The sequence below is a fragment of the Notamacropus eugenii genome, chromosome 5 (genome assembly GCF_028372415.1).
Source record: "Notamacropus eugenii isolate mMacEug1 chromosome 5, mMacEug1.pri_v2, whole genome shotgun sequence".
Classification (NCBI taxonomy): Eukaryota; Metazoa; Chordata; class Mammalia; order Diprotodontia; family Macropodidae; genus Notamacropus; species Notamacropus eugenii.
The window spans coordinates 246,822,174-246,844,864 of record NC_092876.1 but is presented as its reverse complement, the minus strand read 5'-3'; the positions used below and the strand labels follow the sequence as shown (position 1 = coordinate 246,844,864).

The 22,691-nt window shown below is 39.1% G+C and overlaps 1 protein-coding gene across 7 annotated transcripts in view; it reads left to right on the top strand.

The window, feature by feature from the left end:
• PDE1A (phosphodiesterase 1A) overlaps positions 1-22,691 on the top strand; it is a 489,884-nt gene that overhangs the window by 119,630 nt on the left and 347,563 nt on the right. Inside the window, exon 1 of one of the 7 annotated variants that reach the window (XM_072612562.1) lies at positions 2,202-2,779. The exons of the other annotated variants lie outside the window; for them this stretch is intronic. Coding sequence (XP_072468663.1) covers positions 2,727-2,779 — 53 coding nt within the window. The 5' untranslated portion in view covers positions 2,202-2,726. Of the gene's footprint in view, positions 1-2,201; positions 2,780-22,691 lie in introns of those variants that run through there. 7 annotated transcript variants of the gene reach the window in all.

The following is a 22,691-nucleotide window of genomic DNA, read 5'->3' as shown; positions in this document are numbered from 1 at the left end:
TCTCTAACAACCTCTCAGCTCAGCTCTAGTTTTGCTTGCTCCTGTCCCACCCTTCCTGCTTCATGTGGCTTGACTCATGTCACTCAGGCTTCCATGTGACTCAAGCAGGTCATATGGGCCTATTAATGGATGGGAAAGATCTTCCCTTTAAGAAGCAAAATTAGATTTACAATAAGTAAAAATGCATTATCAATACAGACTCACCTGTTAGGAGCCCAAATCTGTGAGTGAAAGTGAAAGTTAGAGGAAGTGGTCAAGAGGGGATATTACTTTTATATGTAGGAGATTAATGTCAAGTTTAACTATGTAGTTTCCAGAATTTGCTCTTTATCCATATCAAAAATTTTCATCTTTGCTCATCTTTAGTTCTCCATAATTCCTGGAGATGAGTGGTTCTGCAATCCCATATACAAGTCCATCCAGAATCTTCAAAGGGAAGAGAACAAGCATTTATATAGCGTCTACTATGTGCCAGGTACTGTTCTAGAGCTTCACAAATGTCTCATTTGATACAACAATCCTTTGAGATAGATACTATTATCATATCTATTTTACAGTTGAGGAAACTGAGGTAGACAGAGGTGAAGTAACTTGTACCAGGTCATAAAACTAATAATTTTCTGAGGTTGCCTTTGAACTCGGATCTTCCTTAGTCCAAGATGTGTGTTCTATCTATTGTGCCACCTAGCAGGCCCTGGCCCCTAAGAGTAGCTGCCACTGGGCATAATTTGCCTGACTCAAGGGACTTGAGAGGCAGTTAACTACTTCCCTTATCATCTCTTAACTTATTTGGGGCTTCAGTTTCTTTCTTCTCCATCTAATACCTTTTCCATTATAACACAGAGACTCCTTCCTTTCTCTAGCAGAAAATAACAGGATACTTTAAGTGCTAATTCCATTAAGGATATAGAATTAGGGCTAGAAAAAGCTATAGAAGTATTGAAAACCCCCAAGTTTTACAGATGAAGACACAGAGACCTAGAAAGGTGAAATTACTTGACAAGTGAGAGAGATAATGAAGAACTGGAGATAGAAATCAAACCTATTTCCTCTGATTTCAAATCCTATCCTTTTTTTTCCTCCATTGTCACTCTTTCCCCTTGACAAGGGCCCAAAATACCTGCTATGTGTGGAAATACTTGGGAATTGCCAAAGTACTTAGCTCTCAGATTGCTGCCCCAGAAACCACAATAACACAAGTGATTTGATGAGTGCCAGCATGCTTCAGCTGGCACACTGCTGGACTTGGAGTCAGAAAACCTGGGTTTTCAGTCCCAGTTCTGCCTCTTATCACTTGGATGACCTTAAGTCACTTAACTTCTATGGGTCTCATTTCCCTCATCTGTAAAAGGAGGATCAGTCTGGATGAACTTTATATTGTTTTTCTTATTTTTCTGGATCACCTGGCTGTATTGATATATGAGACTTGGGGACATTTTCTTCTTTGAATTCATAAACTTTAGATCCTTTAAGGCACCATATGTGAACTCTAACCCATCTTAAAATTGATTCCTTTGAAATGCATCAGACATCCTCTTGGAATCTCATGGTGATGCTGATGTAAAAAATATAGTGAACGTATCAACCCTAAAGGCGTCTATAGCTGATAATTTATATTGAAACCGACAAAGATCATTCTTATTATTCTACAGACAGAAAAAGATTCCTCAAATGAAAGACAATTCACTCAAGCAACCCCTGGCATAATTTCTTTTGATCTGAGCACAGCCTCTTCTACAAACACACAAATAAGCAGCTTTCCTCTTTTGTTTAAGTTTTTATGAAAAATTTCATTGCACCACCTAAAAAATCCTAAGCCCCAAGTCAATTTTGCCAGACTTGTTCACAGCCTGTGTTTGTTTTTCTTTCTCTCTTTGCATTTTCTTTTCTCTTGATATGAAACCACATTTGATTACAGACATTTGGGGGTAGTGTCACCCATTGTATTGAGCAATCTGATTTTTTAAACTTTTCCAGCTCTGGTCTATTTCACATAGACTTCTACCAGTTGAAAATGGTATTTTCGACCTCAGCCAAGTGTAGGTTATTAGGTTATGAGTGCCAAAAATGATGAGTCGTCTCTACACTTCTTCCAGAGTGAATAAAAGCCAGATTGTAAAATAATTACAATTTCTTGAAGCGGAGCCAACAACACAACCCTGATCCATCCATCTTAATTAATTTGTATATAGTTCTTATTTTCACAGAACAAACTTTCGGAAGGTACTCACATGGGAATGCTGAACCAGCTGCACAACTTTTATTTTGAAGAAAAAAAAAAAGTTGAGCCTCAGAGCAGCATGTTTTAAAGACTGGGAGGGACTTAGTGTTTCAGAACTCTTGACCAGCGTGTGGAAGAAGTGGGCTCATGGCTGGAATAACCTAGGGTGTTTCTACCTGGGTAACCCTTGGCAAAGCTTCCCACTTTCCTTGTTCCATTTCTGAGGGTCAGGCGTACGTCTCTGGCCCAGATCAACTTGACTCTCCAGTACTGTTTTGCACACCCTACTCCGTGGGGGAGTGCAGCAACGTGCCTGTCTTATGTGGCCTCTATGGCCACACTGCTCAGCTGCCAGGGAGAGAGGAAGTTTTCCCCAACTATCAAAAAAAGGGGAAAAAAATCCCTTCTTTTCCCTGTGCTCTTAGCAGCACAGTAGCAAAGGATAATCTCCTCCTTGGATTTTTTGGAGTGGTTTCCAGGAAGAAGTTAATTCTCCCCCCTTTAAATGGATGACCATGTTACCATCAAGAAAAAACATCTCCAAAGACCGATCTTTCGGTAAGTGATGCTAGAGCTGCCAAATGCAATAGCTTCTTTCTCTGTGTTAATTCAGTGCTTTTTGGATTCTAAAGCAAAGCAAAGTAACAGAATGTGTTGGAAGTTTAACATTCGGTTACAGTGCCCCACATTAGATGGGCTTGCAATTTAGACTGATAACTGGATTAATTCATCAGAATTGTGTACATGTTCTCTGTTATCACCTTTACCAGTAAATTTTTTCTCCCCTTAATCTTAGCTGTGCGTTCGCAGGAATGACAAAGTGCTTAAGAAACTTTTGAAATGTTATGCAATCTGTTGCTATTTTCGAAGGTTTCACAGTCCTCTAAATGTAAAACATTGTTTCTGGTTCATTGAATTGATTCTATTGAGGAGGCAGTGTTTCAGCGTCTGGAATGCTGTACCTTTCTGAAGCTCTCACTTTGTGGGTGGGGATAGATTCTTGACATCCATAGCCCTCGTAACTGTGGTGTAGATTTCACAGTAGATTTCACTCGTGTTGGTGGATGGGACAAGCACCTAGGAAAACACTGATTTCAGGGTGATAGATTTCTGACATGGGTGAAGTTGTGGCCAGTTAGTTGGTTGGGGCTAAACTTTCTTGGCTGTTTTAGGTAATGACAGTAATTTCATTGACGTGTGTCTTGTCTTGGTTTCTTATGCTTAAATTTTAAAGGCCAGACCTGCATGGTCTTTAGTACCTGGGTATTGAATGACACAGAATACTCTTGGACCTGTATTTCTAACAGGAGTTGTTTCTGACCCTTTTGAATACAAGTAAAAACAGATAAAAATTAGAATAAGCCTGGGTTATTTTACTACTTTGCTTTTTAAGCAATAGTATCCTAAACAGGATTATGAATGTAGTAGAAATAATCAAATTCAAATTGCACCTACAGGTGATTGATATGGAATTAATTATGGGATAATAAATTTTCCCAGAGGGAATTTCAAGGAGCTCAATTTAATGGAAAGTTTTAGATTGGACCATGTGGAACTTAGTACTGTATCACAAATAGCCATGCCTGGATAACAGTGTATGTATAGTACAACAGATGAGAGTGAGTGGCACATTGTAGGCATTTAATAAGTGCTTCTTTCAGTGGTAATATGTTGCAAACATATTGTATTTAGCTAGATACCACTTATTATAATCAATATGCTACAAGTAAATATAGATATGTGTGTATATAGGCATACACACACATATAAACACAAATCTCATACAGCCATAGAAACAGACTAAAATCATCTATCCACGTGAAAGGCAGCTAGATAGCACTAGGCTAGAGCAGTAAGATGGAGCACTTGCCTGGGGTCAGGAAGATGTCAGTTCAAACCTAGCCTTAGATACTTAGTAGTTGTGTGATTCTGGGAAAGTCACTTAAACTCTGCTTGCCTCAATTTCTTCATCAATAAAATGAGGCTGATAATAGCACCTACCCCACAGGGTTGTTATGATAATAAAATGAGGAATTTGTATGGTGTGTAGCACATAGTAGGTACTTCATAAATGCTTGTTGCCTTCTCCTTCTTATCTATATTACTTGGAATTTACTAATTCATCTGCCATGCCACCAAGTCAAAAGAGAGTTCTAAGCCTTTCTCCTGGCTAATCTATTCCTTCTTGGATACACATGTATAGAAACAATGGGTAAGGAAGATATCATTCTTTCTAAAGGAGGTATGAACAATAGGCTGGAATGATTCTTAGCAGAATTTGCCTGGTGACTCCCTTGATTCTTTCTCATGTCCCCCTAACATCATTCCTTCCACCAAAAGACCCAAGTCTGTTATAATTAGATTTTTGGTTACATAAATCCATAGTTGCCCTCAGGAAAATCACACAGTTGTGACTCTTAGCACTTGATCTACTTTTCATTATCTATGTGCCCAACTGAACATTATTCAATATTTAGGTGCCCGAGGCATTGGGATGGACATTGCTTAATCCATTCCTCATTTGTTATTCAGTCATTTTCAGTCATATCTGACTCTTTCTGACTCCATTTGGAGTTTTCTTGGCAAAGGTAATGGAATGGTTTGTCATTCCCTTCTCCAGCTCATTTTACAGATGAGGGAACCAAGGCAAACAGGTTTAAGGGACTTACCCAGGATCTAGTAAGTGTCTGAGGCTAGATCTAAACTCAGATAGATGAGACTTCCTGACTCCTAAATATCCATAACTCTATCCAACACAACATGTGGCTGCCCTTTTTCATTCCTTGGTTTCCTAAAAATGTTGAGTCTGATTCTCAGAGGATCTCTGACCTGCCCCACTCCCCAATCAAAACTTATAATAACAATAACCAAAATTTATAAACCATTTTAAGGCTTATAAAGCAATTCTCCCTCCCACCCCAACATTATAATGAAGTTAATATGTTATCTCCATTTTATAGATAACAAAACTGAGACTAGGAAAGGTGAAGCAATTTGAACCATGGTTGCACAGAAAATGTAAGATTTGTGACTATGTTTCCTTATTCCTGGTTCAGTGTTCCCTCTACTGTACCACAATTTACCCATTACAAATGGGTATACTGTTAGTATACTACTCACTAGGTTGAAGTTATTGTTTCTGTTTCCTAAATAGCATTCTTGTGGCTTTTAAATTACTTTAAATTTCAAAAATGTCATACAGACAAAAGGAGAATAATTTAAACCTGTTGTGGAAAGAAACTCTTGATTGAAAAATAACCTTAGGATGGATATGGATGCCTAAGGAAAGATGGGAGAAATGACCTGTTAACTATATGTCGTTGGTCATGGTAGTGGAGCATGAGAAGAAGGAGGTGAGAGAAGAAGGAGGTGAAAGAATAGGAGGAGTTAGAGGAGGAGAAAGAGGAAAGTGGCTTGTGAGATAAGAGTAGCCAGCTCTGATTCCCTGGAGAAAGTTTAAGGCTAGTCTCTGGTCATAGAGCAACTTTCACTTCCTGTTTGTTCCCTCAAGGGTGTACTGCATGCCCATCAGATACTCCCTGGCTTAAAATAGCTGCTGTGTGTTCCCTAGAGGCCCTAGGGACATGCTATTCAGAGCTTAGGCATAACTGGGAGGAAAGTTCTCTTTGGCTTTGGCACCAAACCGACCCAGGTTCCCTGTGCCCTCTTGGTACCTTCACTTACCAGAGCTGTAACACATTTTTCCAGGTTCTCATAGTATCAGATTTGGAACTGTTTCTAGCATATAATGGGTCAATCTAAAATCTACATGGGATTTCTCTCTCACACACATATATGTTACATACATATGTGTTTATGTATATTTGTGTATATACTTTGCTATTGTTTGGTTATTTTTCAGTCTTGTCTGACTATGAGCTCTTTTGGGGTTTTTTGGGCAAATGTAGTAGAGTGATTTGCCATTTCATTCTTCAGCTCATTTTATCCAAGAGGAAACTGAGGCAAACAAGGTTAAGTGACTTGCCCAGGGTGATACAGCTAATAAGTGTCTGAGGTCAGATTTGAACTCCTGACTCCAGAATTGGCACTGTATACACTGTTCTACCTAGCTGACTCTGTGTATATACTTATATATGTATAATTTTTTGTTTTAGAAAGGCTTTTCCTCACAACAAGCCTACAAAGTAGGCATTTGAATGATTGTTTGCCATTTTTCAGATGAAGAAAATGAGAATCACATAGGTTAAATTATTTGCCTAAGATCATAGGGCTAATGTGCCCGATTTGAATTTAAAACCCATCTCTTTCCCTACCATGACATACAATGGAGGAACCATTGGAGGGGAGTCAAGAGCCTGGAACATATGAGGGGAAACTGAGGGCAAGCCCTAGAACCATCTCTTAGGATGGAGGTCAACTAAGATGACTCACTTTGTGGGGCAAGGGTAAGAATCTAGTTCTTAGAAGTCAAAGGTCATATTGAGAACCATGGTGTTTCATACCTGCAATCTCAGGTGGATCACTTAAACCTGGGAGTCCTGAGCTATAATGAGGCCAAAGCAGATCAGATGTATGGACTAAGTCTGCCACCAATACAGTGAGCCTCCCCATAGTGGGGAGGGAACCAGGCTGCTGGCACTGTTCAGGAAAGGAGCAGGTCAAAGTATCCCTGCTGATTGGTAGTGAGATTGGGTTTGGAAGGGCCCCTGCACTCTTAACCCTGGTGAGATCAGAAAAGGAAAAATTAAAGGAAGAAGCAAAGGGACAACACAAGCAGTTAATCCACGAGGAAGAAGCCAAGGCATCACTGTTAGAAGGATACCAGTGCTGACATAACTATTGAGTCATGGGTTCTGGAAGTCTGTGGACAAATCCCAGATTAGATACTATGTCATGGAAACAGCTCTAGTCCTGAACTTAGAAGATAGATTCAAGTCTTGGCTCTGACATTTGTCAACTTTGTGATCCTGATTGAGTTTCTTAACTCCTCTGAGTTTCTCTTACTTTATCTGTAAAAGGGAAATATCAGTACTTGATTCACCTACCTCACAGGGATGTTGTGGGAAAACACTTGGTAAATATTAGAGTGCCGCAAACAAAGATGTGAATTACTATTAGTATAATTATACTATAGAAGTTAAAATCTGGAGACTAGGTGAGCCAGGGTCTGTGCCTAAAGACAGGCTTAATGAAATCAAGTCAAAGCATTTATTCAGTACCTTCTAGGTGCCAGGCAATGTGTTAATCACTGGTGATGGAGAGAAAAGCAAAAGAAACCCCCTGCTTGCCAGGACTTTATAGTCTGATGGGGGAGACCATAGGCAAACAACCATATATAAACAAGATATAAGCAGGATAAATTGGGAGGTAATGAATAGAAGGAAGGCACTGGGAATCAGGGGGACTGGAAAAGGCTTTCTGAGGAAGATGAGATTTTACCTGGGTTAGGAAGGAAACCAGGGAAACCAGGAAGCAGAGATAAGAAGGGAGAACATTTCATGTATGCTGGGATAGCAACTGAAATGCTCCTAGAGTTAGGAGATGGAGCATGTTGTGTGAGGAATAAACAGCAAGGATGCCAGTGTTAATGGATCAGAGTATGAGGAAAAAACAAGGCCTAAGAAGACAGGAAAGGTTTAGGATATCTGATATGCCAAATTCAGGTCACAGTGGGGTCAAATTGGTTCAAAAGGAACTGAAATGAATTCACTTCTTTTGGAGGGGGCAAGAATCTGCTACTGATGGCATCAGGAATCTAAAGGATCTTTGGGAGAAGATCTTTGTAAGACCTGAATCCACCTCAAGTCCTAATTCTCAGGGCTCTGTGTTTGAGTAAATCATCTCATCTTCATCTAATGTCTTCAACAGTTATGCATGGGCTGTTGCGGTATCCATGTCATATAATCAATTTTTATTTTAGCAGGAGCTTTTCAAGAATAATAAGTTCAGATAATCACATTTATTCACTTGTGCCTAACAACAATCTTCTGAGATGGGTCTGGTGGAATCACTATCTCTGTTTTATAGATGAAGAAACAGTGGTTCGGAGAAGTTAAGTAATTTGTCCATGATCACACAGCTAAAATCAGTAGTGGGATCTGAACTCTTGTCTTTCTCTCTCCAGGACAAGTACTTGATAGTCTATGCTTAACTTCTTACTTAGTCAAAGGAATGATTCCAACAGAAGAAATTTTTAATACCCAGTGACTATCTAGTAAGGAAGCCAAGACTTTTGATGACCTTCAAATCACATACTTTTGGGTGTTACTTTCTCACAGATGTGGTCCTCTGGTTGAACATGAACATGAACAACCCAGTTAAAAATCCCAAAAAGTAGCTCACTGTCATACAAAGCACATTTGTGGAAACTTAAAAAGTATCTGATTTTTCATTTTAGTGATTAAAGTGTGTTTCAGTGGGGGAAAGGAGAAAGAAAGCACTGGATATGCAGTTAGATGACCTGAGTTCAAATCTCAGCTCTTTTACTAGCTAGCTAACAAGATCACAAAGATCTTGGTTAGGTTCATTAGCCTCCCTCCCCCAGTAAAATGGGGGTGGGGTTAGATTGAATGATCTCTAAAATCCCTTTGAGCTCTCAATTTATCATTCTGTGAACATTCTATGAACACCTATGAATATTCTATGAACATATCAGGTTGTAAGAGGACATGTGCCACCAATTATATGGGAAGGCTTTCCTGTCCTCCTGGTTGTAAATCCTTTCTTTCTTTTCAAATCTTTTTACATGTTTTATTCCTTTGCCACAACATAAGCTTCTTGAGGGCAATGGCTAGTCTCTGTTTTGTCTTTCTATACCCCATGCCTAGTGCTGAACGTTGCATGTAGTAAGCATTTGGTAAATACTTGTTGGGTTGCATTGGACTGGATTATTATCCTAAATTCTAGAAACTGTCAAGCAACCAGAGAGATTTCGTTGTTGTTGTTTAGTCATTTTTGTTGTGTCCAACTCTTCATGATCTCATTTGGGTTTTCTTGGCCAAGATACTGGAATGGATTGCCATTTCCTTTTGCAACTTATTTTAGAGATGAGGAAACTGAGGCAAACAGAGTTAAATGACTTGCCCAGGCTCACACAGCTAGTTAGTGTCTGAGGCCAGGTTTGAACTCAGGAAAATGAGTCTCCCTGACTCCAGGCCTGGCACTCTATCCACTGTGCCACCAATCTGCCTGTGCATGGGGCCTGTTTTGGATCTAGTAAATGATGTTTCTCTTTTTTTAACTGAACCTGTGATTTCATCAAGGTAGAAAGCTCCCAGTGGGAAACTGCCTTTACCAACGTAGATCAATATTTTCTTTGTGATGTATAGTCTTAGAGACTTGCCTGGGTCCCTCAGCTATTAAGTGACTTGCCCAGGGTCACATAACTAGCATATGTCAGAGGTATGTCTTGAATCCAGGACTTCCTGATTTCCTTGTCAGGCTCAAATCACATAGGAGAATTTAACTCAGCATAATTTAAGGCACAAGAATAAACCATTGATTATCTAGTTTTTGTCTCAAGGAACAACTGTATCTCTCCAAGAAAAACCTGACAAAATACTGGACTAATTAAAGGTAATGTAGACAATCTTCTGGGGTGAGACATAAAAAATAGGTCAACACTGAATACATTTTAATATCACTTATTTAAACACACATTTTTAATGTCATGGCATATAGATTTTTATTTTGTGATATCAATTCATATGTATTATAGTGAAGCCTTAAAACCTCTGGCAGTTAGTAAATATATAAGGGATACAAGTTCCCACCTAGCTGGAGGCAGCCAGGTGGCTCAGTGGATAAGGCACTGGGCTTGGAATCAGGAAGACTGGATTCGAATCCAGCTTCAGACACTTAACTGGTCACAAGTTACAACCTCTGTTTGCCTCAGTCTCCTGAAGAAGGAAATGACAAACCACTCCAGTATCTTTGCCAAGAAAATCTCATGGCCAGTGTTGGCATTCTGTGATCCACAGGGTCATGAAGAGTCGCATACAACCAAACAACAGTTTCCAAAGATGAAGTGGCTAAAGGTGTTGTTCAGACTTTGCTTCTGGACCATGCATCCTGCCTTGCCCAACTACAACAATTTACAGTTTGGAGGCCACTTTTCACGTACATTATCTATACTTTACAACAACCCTGAGACTTAATAAGTACAACATTATTTTCTTCATTTTAAAGATGAGGAAAATGAAACTCATCTGCAAAGCAAAGGATCTGCATACAGCTACAAAAGTATAGTGTTAGGATTCAAACTTAGTTTTCATGGGTTCAATCACCTATGCAGATTATTCCTAGATCAATATATCCAGCCCCTGACTCTCTCCTGAGCTATAGCCATACATCTCAAACTGCCTCTTGGAAATCTTGAACTGTATGTCTTCCAGGAATATGACACACATACACATAAAACAAACATATGTACATATATGTATATGTATGCATGTACATATATGCAAATATATACATACATATATAAAATGTAGGGGAAATAATTCCAGATTTGGTTTTATTAATATTTGAGAGACAGTATGCCATATCTGATTTGGACTCAGGAGACCTGGATTTGAATTCCAGGGCTAGTTGTATGACCATGTGGAGATCACTTCACCTACCTCTCTGAATTTCAGTTTTTTTTCATTTAAGAATCCAATACTTAAATTCTTAAATCAGTTTAGGAAATAATCATTTATTAAGCACCTATTATGTGCTAGGCACCGTACCAAACACTTTACAAATGTTATTATTTTTTAATCTTTACAACCCTGAGAAGTACTATTATTAGGTAATACCCAGGGTAGACACAGCTAGTAAGAGTCCGAGTTTAGATCTGAACTCATATAAATTTAACTGAGATATAGGGAAGAAGGTGCTTTGCCAAGCATAAAGAGTTATATTAACATGAACTATTGTTTGTAGAAAAGGAGCAAGTGTTGGCATGATTCTTAGGGCTACTACTACATATTGTGACTGGGGAAGATTCAGTTGAGCAGAACCAGGTGAAGCTAGCAATGATTAGATTAGAAATTAGAGAATAATCCAAGTATAGCTGAAGTTGCAGAAGGAAAAAAGGCAGCCTATCCCCATAGAGTTAGTAGGAGGGTGGAGAAGATAGGCCCTGTGAGACATCCCCACCCACATTTTAGCATCCTTGGGCAAAGCCCTACTTGACATTCTCGAATCATAGTGTTTACAGGCCTTGATATTATCATAGATAGTTGCTTCCAGGTACTTTGGGGATGTGGAGAGAGCATATCTTCCCATTGACAGGAATATTCAGGTAACCTATACTGAAAAGAAATAAGTGATTTGAATCAAGTAGGAATGTGAATCTTTGGTCCTTTGGCACAGAACCTAAAAGAAATAAGAGCAAGTCCATCAATTAATTAATCAATAGGCATTTATTAAGCTCCTGCTATGTATCAGACACTGTTTTAGGTTCTAACACTCAAAGATAAAATAAAAAAGGCCTGACCTTCGTAGATGTTACTTTCTATCAAGGGAGCAACATGTGCTAAATAGATTCAAAAATATCCACAAAATAACTAAATGACAATTTTGGAAAGTGAGAGAAGACACTAGCAGCTTTGGAGTAAAAAAGGCTTGAAGGAGGAGAGGGTTCTTGAGCTGAGCTTTAAAAAAACTAAGATTTGCAAGAGCTAGAAGTGAGGATGGAAAATACATTCCAGGCACAAGGATCAAATGCAAACAAGACAGCAAGTTAACGAAAAGCAGACAGTGCACTTAGAAGTCATTGAGAACACTCCATCTTTGGCTTCTCCCACTCTGTGGTTTGACTTTCCTGAGTATTCGGAGGATAAGGAACTCCGAGTTTGCCATTAGCAGGGGCTCAGTCATTTGAGAGATGGTATAGTGTAGTAACTGAAGTGAGAATCAGAAAGGCCTGGGCTCTGGTTGGTACTTTGTTGTGTGATAACTACGTGACCTTGACTGAGCTGCAACTTCTTTATCTGTAAAATGGGGATTATGATTCCATAAAATAATAAATGTAAAATGAGATTTACTCTCAGACTGATCAAGGGAGAAGTAAGAAGAATTATGTGTTTGTCCTTCGTTGCCGAAGAAGACCATGTCATCAGAGAAATAATGACATGACTTGCACTTGACTTTGTTTTGAGTGAGAGAGGGCTGTGCAGGTCACCAGCCTCACTTCTCCTCCAGAGCCATCTGAATCCTGTGACCAGATATTCATCAGGAAGACTGGAGATGACCCAGGATGAGGCAATTGGGGTTAAGTGGCTTTCCCAAGGTTACACAGCTAGTGAGTGTCAAGTGTCTGAGGTGAGATTTGAACTCAGGTCCTCCTGACTCCTGCACTGGTGCTTTATCCACTGCACTACCTAGCTGTCCCTAAGAAGAATTAGTGCCATTTTGTGGACTGAATAGAATTGATTTTTAGCCTATTGATGTCTTAATATTATTTTCAATACTATGGGCCTAGAGAAGAGAATGGAGGGGGCTGGGGGACAATAGATATCTTCAAATATTTCGAGGCTTTTTATGTGCAAAGGGGATTGGATTTGTCTGGTTTGGTTCCAAAAGGAAGAAAGAAGAGCAGCAAGTGGCAAATTTAGCAACAGATGTAGATTTCAGGCAGATACAGGGAAGATTTTATTTATCATTGTTCTGTGGTTCAGTTATATCTGACTCTTTGTGACCCCATGGACCATCACAGGCTGGACCCTTCTATCCTGCATTATCTCAAGAAGTCTGTCCAAGTTCATGTTCATTGTCTCCATGACATTATCTCTCCATCTCATCCTCTTTTCCTTTTCATTTTACCTTCAAATTTTCCCAGCATCAAGGTCTTTTCCAATGAGTCCCATCATGTTATCATGTGGCCAGAGTATTTAAACATCAGCATTAGTGTTTGACCTTACAGTTAATAGCCTGAATTCATTTCTTTAAGTACTGACTGATTGGACTTCCTTGCTGTTCAAGGGACTCTCATCCTCTCCAGAACCACAATTTGAAAGTGTTAGTTCTGTGGTGCTCAGCTTTCCTAATAGCCAATTCTTACAGCCATACATTGCTGCTGGAAAAACCACAGCTTGGCCTATGTGGCCTTTGTCAGCATAGGTGATGTCTGGAATCGTCCAAAATTCTTGGCTTCCTTAGGAAGTATTAAATTCCCTATTGCTCAAAGCATACAAAGAAATAGCCACTTGCATATTGTTTAGACAATTTGTGCTTAGGTAAGAACTGTGTTAGATGACCTCTGAGGTGGATCTTGACTCTGGGGTTTTATTTAAGTAGGTACTCAAGAGCCAGAGACTCCGCTTTTATTCTGTTTGTGATGATGCAATGAAGGTATTGAAGTATATATAGGAGATACTCATCAGTATTAATGCCAGAAAATTTGCTTCAGAGTCATTTTCTATTGAGAAAGTTGCTGTTATATCTATAAGTGCAATAGAAAAATGTTTGGTCTGTCCATTGTTAGAGACTTATATTAAGTGACAGAGAATTAAACAATGGATAATTTTTGATTGTCCCCTTTGTAAAGCTAGTTTGCTCTGGGTGGATAAAGTTGTTAGATTATTTTGGAGTCTTCTGGCTTGTATAAGAAGTGTTTGCTGTATAATTTTAAGGCTCTGTTCAAGAGGCTTATTGGATTTTATTTATTTGGGCCTTGCTTGTCAAAGAAAAATCCTTGGGTTGTTAATCTGGATGAACTTTTATTAGAATTAAATTGATAGTAAATGAATAAAAGTTTGAAGTAGGTAATGGCAATGTCTGCCTTCCATGATAATTTTGTTCCACTTATTTACTAGAAATAATAATCATTGTTTATCTGATGAAGAAACTGGGATGTAAGAAAATGGAAAATGAAGTACAGAACTCTCTGTTTATAGGCTGTTATGATAATGAAAGTTATGAATTCTCAATGTCCATTTAGTAGGCATTTGATGCTGAAGCTCTGGCTGCATGAAGCTGGTATTATCTTCAAGGGCTTCCCTAGAATGGATTATGAAGCAGTCTTAGTTTCCCTCCAGCTCCCCTTTCAATGTTTTTTGCCACTATCCTGTTACCTCTCCCTACTGCCTGAAAGTACACTCACATGTTCCCCATCTGCAAATGCAATCCTTATTTCATCTCTCTATCTCAGCTAGCTGTCATCTCATATCTCACCTCCCTTTTGTGGCTGGACTCCTTAAGAAGGTCATTTATGATTAACGGCTCCACTTCCTCTCGTCTTACCCTCTTCTTAACTCTCTACAGTCTGGCTTTAGAAGTCATCACTCAACAAAAATTACTCTTTCCAAAATTATCAGTGATCTCTAACTGACAAATCTAGTGACTGTTTCTTAGTCCTCATCCTTCTTGACCTCTCTCCGCAGCCTTTTATACTGTCAGTCACCCTCTTCTCCTTGATACTCTGTTTTCTAGGTTTTTGTGATCTTACTGTGTCCTAGTTCTCTTCTTGCCTGTATGATCACTCCTTCTCAGTCTCTTTGCTGGATCTTTATCCAGGTCACAGCCCTTGGGTTACCCATGGGTGTCCCCCAAATGCTTTATTCTAGGTCCTCTTCTTCATCTATACTATTTATCTTGATGATCTCATTAGCTATCATGAATTCAATTGTCATCTCTGTATAGATGAATCTCAGGTGTATTTCTTCAGCCCCAACCTCTCTCTTGACATCTGGTCTTACATTTCCAACTGCCGACTGGTTATCTTGAATTTGATGTCCCACAGGCATCTTAAAACCAACATGTTGAAAATAGAACCCATTTATCTCTCCCTCTCCCCAACCCTCCCTTTCCCTAATTTTCCTATTTCTGTGGAGGGCATACTATCCTCTCAGTCACCCAGGTTCATAATTTAAATGTCATCCCTAAATCCTCTCTCTGTCTCTCTCCTTCTCTGTCTCTGTCTTCTCTCTCTCTCTCTCTCCCTTCTCTCTCTCCCGCTCCTTACCTCCCTTCCTCCTCCACTTCCATACTGTCTATTGACTATTTTCATAACATCTCTCATCTAACACCCCTTTTCTCTCCTGACACTACCAGCATCTTTGTATAGGCTTTCATCACCTCATGCCTAGGTTATTGTAATAGCTTCTGATTAATCTCCTTGTCATTAATATCTCCCCACTGTAGTCCAGCCTTCACTCAGTTCTCAAATTGCCCTCCCTAAAACTGAGCTGTTACCATGTTACCCCCTCAATTCAACAAATTCCAATGTTCTCATCACCTCTAGGATCAAAATTAGTCATCTGTTTGGCATTCAAAGCCCTTCAAAACTCATCCCTCTCCTTCCTTTTCAGTCTTCTTATACCTTCCTTCCCCTTACATTATCTGTCATTTAGTGACACTGGCCTTCTTAATTTTTTTTTTTTTTTTGCACAAGACAGTCTCTAGACAGTGAACTTTTTATTGGCCATTCCCATGCCTGGAAGGCTCTGCACTTCAACTAGATCTCCTAAAATCCCATCTAACAGAGGAAGTTTTTCCTAACCTAATTTAATACATTTGCCTTCCATCTGTCAATAATCTCCACTTTATCCCGTATATAGTATGTTTGTACATGGTTGTTTGCATGTTGTCTCCCCATTAGACAGTAAACTCCTTGAGGGCAGGGACTGGTTTTGTTTTTTTTCTTTCCTTGTGTCCCTAGCACTAGACTTGGTGCCTGGCACATCGGTAGGTGCTCAGTAAATGCTTGTTGATGGACTGATCTGTGATTTCATTATTGTAAAGAACTCCTAGAAGAGAAAATTTCCTTTACAAATGCAGTTCCTCAGCTTCTTTTAAACTTAATAGAGAATTGCCTAAAGCACTGAAAGATAAAGTAACTACCCAAGGTCACACAGCCATGTGTCAGAAGGCGGGACTTGAAACCAGGATTTCCTGGCTTGTAGGTCAGATTTCTAACCACTATTCCGTGCTGCCTTTCCTTGATTCTAGAGCCATGTGAAATAATCATTGCCAAAGTACTCTGTAGACTAAGGATATTAATATTGAAAATGGAAATCCTAATGATAAAAATACCACTAAGACCCAGAGTGCTGAATCTTTTAAATCTCTTATGCTGGAATTCTAGATCAAAGGGTTGCTGTTTTGAGGCAGAATAAATCTCCCCAGGGTTTTCATGTGGGCTTCTACATATCCTGGTGACATATAAGGCTGGCCCTGACTGCATTTAAAAATTTCCTTGCATTATCTTCTCCTTTCCTTCATAGCTGTCTGGGCTTAGGCCCAGGCTTTCTGTTATTGGAAATTACAGAGTGAAGAGGTAGATCAACTCTCTACTTCATCAGTTTAAGTACTTCCCCCATCCATTCCTCCCCCTTACCCCTAGCAGCCAAAACCAAAAAAAAAAAAAAAAAAAAAAAAAAGGTCTAATTTAAATTTCAGGCAAGAAGAGAAAGTACCTACAACTCAAGCCTTTGCCTCTCTTGCAAGTGGCTTAAAAGAAAAGCAGAGTCCAAGGAATAGCAATCTATTATTTGTCATGAAAATGATAATTCTCTTTCCATGAAGAGAGTATGACTGACACACTTGGTACAACCACACTTACAGAAGCAAACTTAATCTACCTTTTGAAGTGGAACTGGATGGTAGTTTTAGATACAGATATAGAGATAGAGATGGAGACATACATATATATATGTGCATAATGATACAGAACTGTATATACATATCTAACTGCATACACATAATATATGTATATATAATTATATATCATGGGTATATGTGCATGTATATATGTATGTGTGTGTATATATATATATATATATATATATATATGTGTATTTTTTTTAAGTAGAATATCACCCTTCATGAACCAAAGTGACTAAATTATATATTATGAAGGGGCAAGAAGGGAGATGGAAAAATGAAACAGCAGCACATATTTATGAGCCTGAGAACATGAAGATTTTAATTTCATTTCAACAAATGTTTGTTAAACACATACTGTGCTAAAACCTAGGTAGATTAAAGTTTTAAGTAAGACATACTTCATCTCTTTATAGTGCTTGCAGTCTAGTGAGGGTTAGGGAACAAATAAAAAATGAATGTAGGTAACTATCATATAGCAGCTAAGTGGTGCAACAGAGTGCCAGACCTGGAGTCAAGAAGATTCATCTTTGTGAGTTCAAATCCAGCCTCAGACACTTGCTGGATGTGTGACCCTGGGCAAGTCACTTAATCCTGTTTGCTTCTATTTCCTCATCTATAAAATGAGCTGGAGAAGGCAATGGCAAACCGCTCCAGTTTCTTTGCCAAGAGAACCCCAAATGGAGTCATACATGACTGGAAAAGGACACAAGAACAACTATGATAATATACAACCTTATATAAGTCACACACACACACACACACACACACACACACACACACACAAGCACTATATAAGACCCAACAGTGGAACATTGGTATTTACCAAGGAGATCTGAGGATATACAGGAGCTCTACAGATGAAGGAAGGAACGGATATCCTCACGTAGGGCATAATGTGGGAAATGACACAGAGGTGTGAAAGTACAGATCACATTGGAGAATAGAGCGTAATCTAATTTGAATAGAGAATAGGATTTATAGACAAGAGTAATTTGAGAGAAATCTTAATTGTAGGAGGTGGAGTTCCAGGTTCACAAGCTATATACATCAGAAAGACTACCTTGGCTGAGCATGAAGGGATTTCTTGATTTGGAGGCCTTTGCAATGTGTATGTAGATGTAGGGTGGCAGCAATTAGAATTGAGAGAATGAGATATATTCAGGGAATGTTTTAGATGTGGAATCAACACAATTTCAGAACTAATTAAATAGGAGAGTTGAAGGAGAAAGGAGTCATAGATAATCCCTTTAGTTTCAAACTGGGAGACCAGTAACAGCACTAGAAATGATTAAGTCAGGATGAAGAGAAATTTTAGGGAAGAAGGTAATGAACTTAGGGATGTCAAATACCCAGGATGGTGATGAGCCGCTTGTTCTAAAGCAGTTTTATATTGCCAGTGTTGGATGAAATTGCTTTTAAATCCCAGGCCTGAAATTTCTAATCTGTGCACTACTCTTAAGAATAATTTCCTGGCCAAATCTGATTGAGCATGCATAGGCCTTGGTTAGGGCTATATTGTTATTGTTAAGTTCTTTCCATTGTGTCCAACTCTTCGTGACATCATTTAGGATTTTTTAGTTTAAGACACTGGAGTGGTTTGCTATTTTCTGATTGCATTTTACAGATGAGAAAATGGAAGCAAACAGGGTTAAGTGACTTGCCCAGGGTCACACAGCTAGTAAGTGTCTGAAGCTGAATTTGAACTCAAGAAGATGAGTCTTCCTGACTCCAGGCCTGGCACTCTATCCCTACGCTGCTCAGGCCTATATTAGGCAATACTTGTATTGTATTGTAACTTGAGGTTCGAGCTTGGACATTTGCATGAGAAACTCCTCACTGATGACAAGAAATATTATTCAGTATTCTGTGCCAGCATGAGTAGCAGAGTTGTCGAGATCTTTATGGAAGAGAGGTTCTCTAGTTCTCATCTTCAAGAGAGGACACTTGTGGTTCTAGGCTTCCTTCAGGGAGAGGCCCCTGGATGGAGAGAATCAATTTAGGAAGGAGCCCATTTATAGAGGACCGTACGCCTATATTCAGGCTTGAATGTTGGATTCAATAATGGTCATTCACAGGTTGGTCAGTAAGGAAATTTAAGAATAGACAATGAACTTAGGATGCCAGTTAAAAGAGCAGACCTAGTGCCTGTGTCTGATTAACTTTCTCATCTAAAAGAGCAATCAAGATAAGTAAACATGATACTCAGAAGTATATAACTACCAATGTACCTTGAGGGGGGAGGTAGGTCAGATGTGTCAGTTAGCTTGGGGTTTGTTGGCTAGATTTTCTTTCTTTCTTCCTTCCTTCCTTCCTTCCTTCCTTCCTTTCTTTCTTTCTTTCTTTCTTTCTTTCTTTCTTTCTTTCTTTCTTTCTTTCTTTCTTTCTTTCTTTCTTTCTTTCTTTCTTTCTTTCTTTCTTTCTTTCTTCCTTCCTTCCTTCCTTCCTTCCTTCCTTCCTTCCTTCCTTCCTTCCTTCCTTCCTTCCTTCCTTCCTTCCTTCCTTCCTTCCTTCCTTCCTTCCTTCCTTCCTTCCTTCCTTCCTTCCTTCCTTCCTTCCTTCCTTCCTTCCTTCCTTCCTTCCTTCCTTTCTTTCTTTCTCTTTTTCTCTTTTTGTCTCTTTCTCTCGTTCTTTCCCAAAACCTTAAACCTAGTACACTCTGAAGTCCCTAGATTGTCCATCAAAAGGTCCCTGCCTAAACCCCATTTAATGGCTGTTTTCTGGATTACCAGTACTAGCTGTTGCTCTTCCCTCCCAGATTGATTTACTTTTTCTTTTGCTTATTAAAGGGGCCATTCCCTAATTACTTCTTAGAGAGGCTTATTCACTGAATGGCCTTACCTCACTCTAAGTGAGTACTTGAATAAGCTAAGGTCTCCCATTGCATCCTGGGCCATCTCCAGTCATCCTGATGAATATCTGGTCACTGGATCCAGATGGCTCAGAAGGAGAAAGTGAGGCTGGCGACCTGCACAGCCCTTCCTCACTCAAAACTAAGACAAATGCAAGTCATGTCATCATTTCTCTGATGTTATGGTCTTCTTTGAAAATGAAGGACAAATACAGACAGACCTATTTATAGGATGTAATGGATTAATGTAAGCTGATTTCAAAAAATAAAAGAAATTGGTTATGGTTGCATGAAACAGGAAGGTACTCATGCATGTGCTTGAACAGAGACTCAGTGATAGAATTTAACTTCAGAAGTAATGGGCCAAAAGAAGGACTAGTGTGGTGGATGCAAATTGAAGAAAGAACAGATATGTTGAACGTTCACTTCCCCATTGATAAGATAGTAAGGGACCATATGAGGCTATTGACAAATATATTAATAAATAAAAAAATCAATAAAGATTTGGTTTAAATGAAGCCATCAGAGAGCTTGAAGATTATCAAGAGGTCATTACAAATGAGAATACAATTTCAGGGTAGTTTTGATAACCATAAATAAAATCCCTCCCATTGGAAATATAATTCTTATTATATTCTTGTTTTGTTTTCTTTGTGATTGAGGTAGAATAGTAGATAGAGTGCTAAACTAGGAATCAGAAAGACCTGAGATTGAATTCTGTCTTAGGCATTGTAATGCCAATATGATACCCACAGCAGCCTCTATGGATATGCATGTATATTTCCAGGGTAAATTCGCAAAATATAAACTCTCTTCCTCAAAGATGAAACCAAGACATTTAGTCAAACACCAGAATGCCAAATCTATCAGAGTAACAAAGAAATCTATTAACATTTTCAATTCAGGGAGCATGGCCATCCCCAAGCCTTCCCTCCATCAGACCTCTCCACAAAAAGCTCCCTTAGGCAAAATTACTCCCTCTTTCACTCATGCTACCTGCTCTGCTCTGCTCTGCCTCTTCTCTTTCTCAGTTCCACCTCACTCTCTCTTCCTGCTCCTCCCTATGGGAGAAGCTCCTCTCACCATTGGCTCCATGTGACTCAGGCTGTGGGCTGGGCCAAAGCTCAAAGTAGGTCACATGGGCCTATTAAGGGGCAGGGAAGATCTTCAAATTCCCTTACCATTACAGACATGTGCTAGCTATGTGACCTTGGGAAAATAACTTAATTTCTCAGCCTCAGTTTCCTCATCTGCAAATTAAAGATAATAATAGCACCCACCTCTTAAGGGTTATTGAGAGGAACAAACAACATAACATACATAAAGAGTTTTGCCAACCTAAAAACATGACATAAATTATTATTACGTAAATCATTAATAACAACATTAACAATGATCACAATGAAAAACGAGAACTTAACTTCAACAGAGCTCCAGTAAGAGGAAGTTGATCTTAAGTATTGACATGCTACTTGAACATCAAACATTAATGTCCAACAGGTGACAGGGCCTATTTAATGAAGCATTTTATCACAAATCATAGCATAGGTTTATCTATAACACAGTTCAGACTTGCTTCTGTCATGAACATAGTTCACAGGTTGTTAGCATCCTTAAACATTAACAACTATTTTTTTTCAAAATCAAAGCAGCATACATCTTCCTCCACTTTACTCTCAGACTTCTGAAGCAGTCTATCAATCAACCAAGCATTTGTTAAGCAATTACTATTTGCCAGACTTTGTGCTAAGCTCTGGATTATCAAGGCAAAAATGACAACTCCTGCCATGAAGTAGCTTACATTTTGTAAGGGTAGACAACAAGTACACAAAACATTCAAGGTCATTTGTGGGAAGTGGGGGCATTGGGAAGCCGATGGGATAAGAAAAGGCATCATCTCAAACATAATGTTTTAAGTTGATCTTAAAGGACTCTAGGGATTCTAAGAGGTGAAGAAGATAGAAACGTTTTAAGAATGAGGGATTGTCTGTGCAAAGGCACTAAGATGAGAAAGGGATTGTCTTCTGTGAGAAACTAATAAGGCCAATGGGACCCTTCTAAAGAATGAATGATGGAAACCATGGTAGGTGAAGTAGCAGAATTCTCTGAGGTGTGGACTGTGTTGGTCCATTTTCTTAACAATATTGAAACCTTCTTTGAGACTCAATTGGCTCAGGAGACTAGAGGCGCAGACCATCGATGCTGCCTCCTGGAAGTCAGAATACAAAAACCCATGAGACATAACTAGGAGACCACAGTGGAAACTTAGAGGCAGAAAAGCTTTGCTCTGCTGAATCAGTGAGCCTCTTTGTCACTTCATATATTTGTTGAATATCCTTTCCCTGCTATATTTATGTAGATCCCATTTTGTTAACTGTTAAATGTATCATGAGCACTTTGTTTCATACTAGTCACAAATCCAAATGATCAGATAACTGGCCTGCTCAGCTCTGTCCTGTAACAGAATACAATAAGACTAGAAAGATAGATTGGAGTCAGATTTATATGAAGGTTTTTAAATGCCAAAAGAGTAGTTTTCATTTGATTTTGGGAGGGGAAGCCACCAGAATTTATGAAGCAGAGGAATGACATGGTCAGACATGAACCTTAGGAAAATCTCTTCAGTAGCTTTGTGAAAGTTGGTTTGGAGAGGAGGGAGATTTGAGGCAGGAAGACCTATTAGGAGGCTGTTAAATAGTCCAAGGAAGAGGTGATGAGGATCTGAATTAGGGTGCTGGCCATGTGAGTGGAGCAAAGAGGAGGGGTGCGAAAGATGTTGAGGAAGTAGATAAGATTTGGCAATTGATTGGATATGTGACATAAGAGAGTGAGGGGTTGAGAATAATAATGATGTAGGGAACTTAGGTGACTGAGAGGATGGTGGTGCCCTTCGGCAGGAAGAGGGATAGGTATGAGGGTAAAGATAATGAGTTCTACTCTGGAAGTGTTGAATATAAGACCAGAGCTCTGGAATCAAAGGCTAGATGTGGGAGTTATTTGCACGGAGATAATAATTGGATTTGTGAAAACTGACGAGGTCACTAAGGGAGAAAGTGTAAAGAGAGAGGA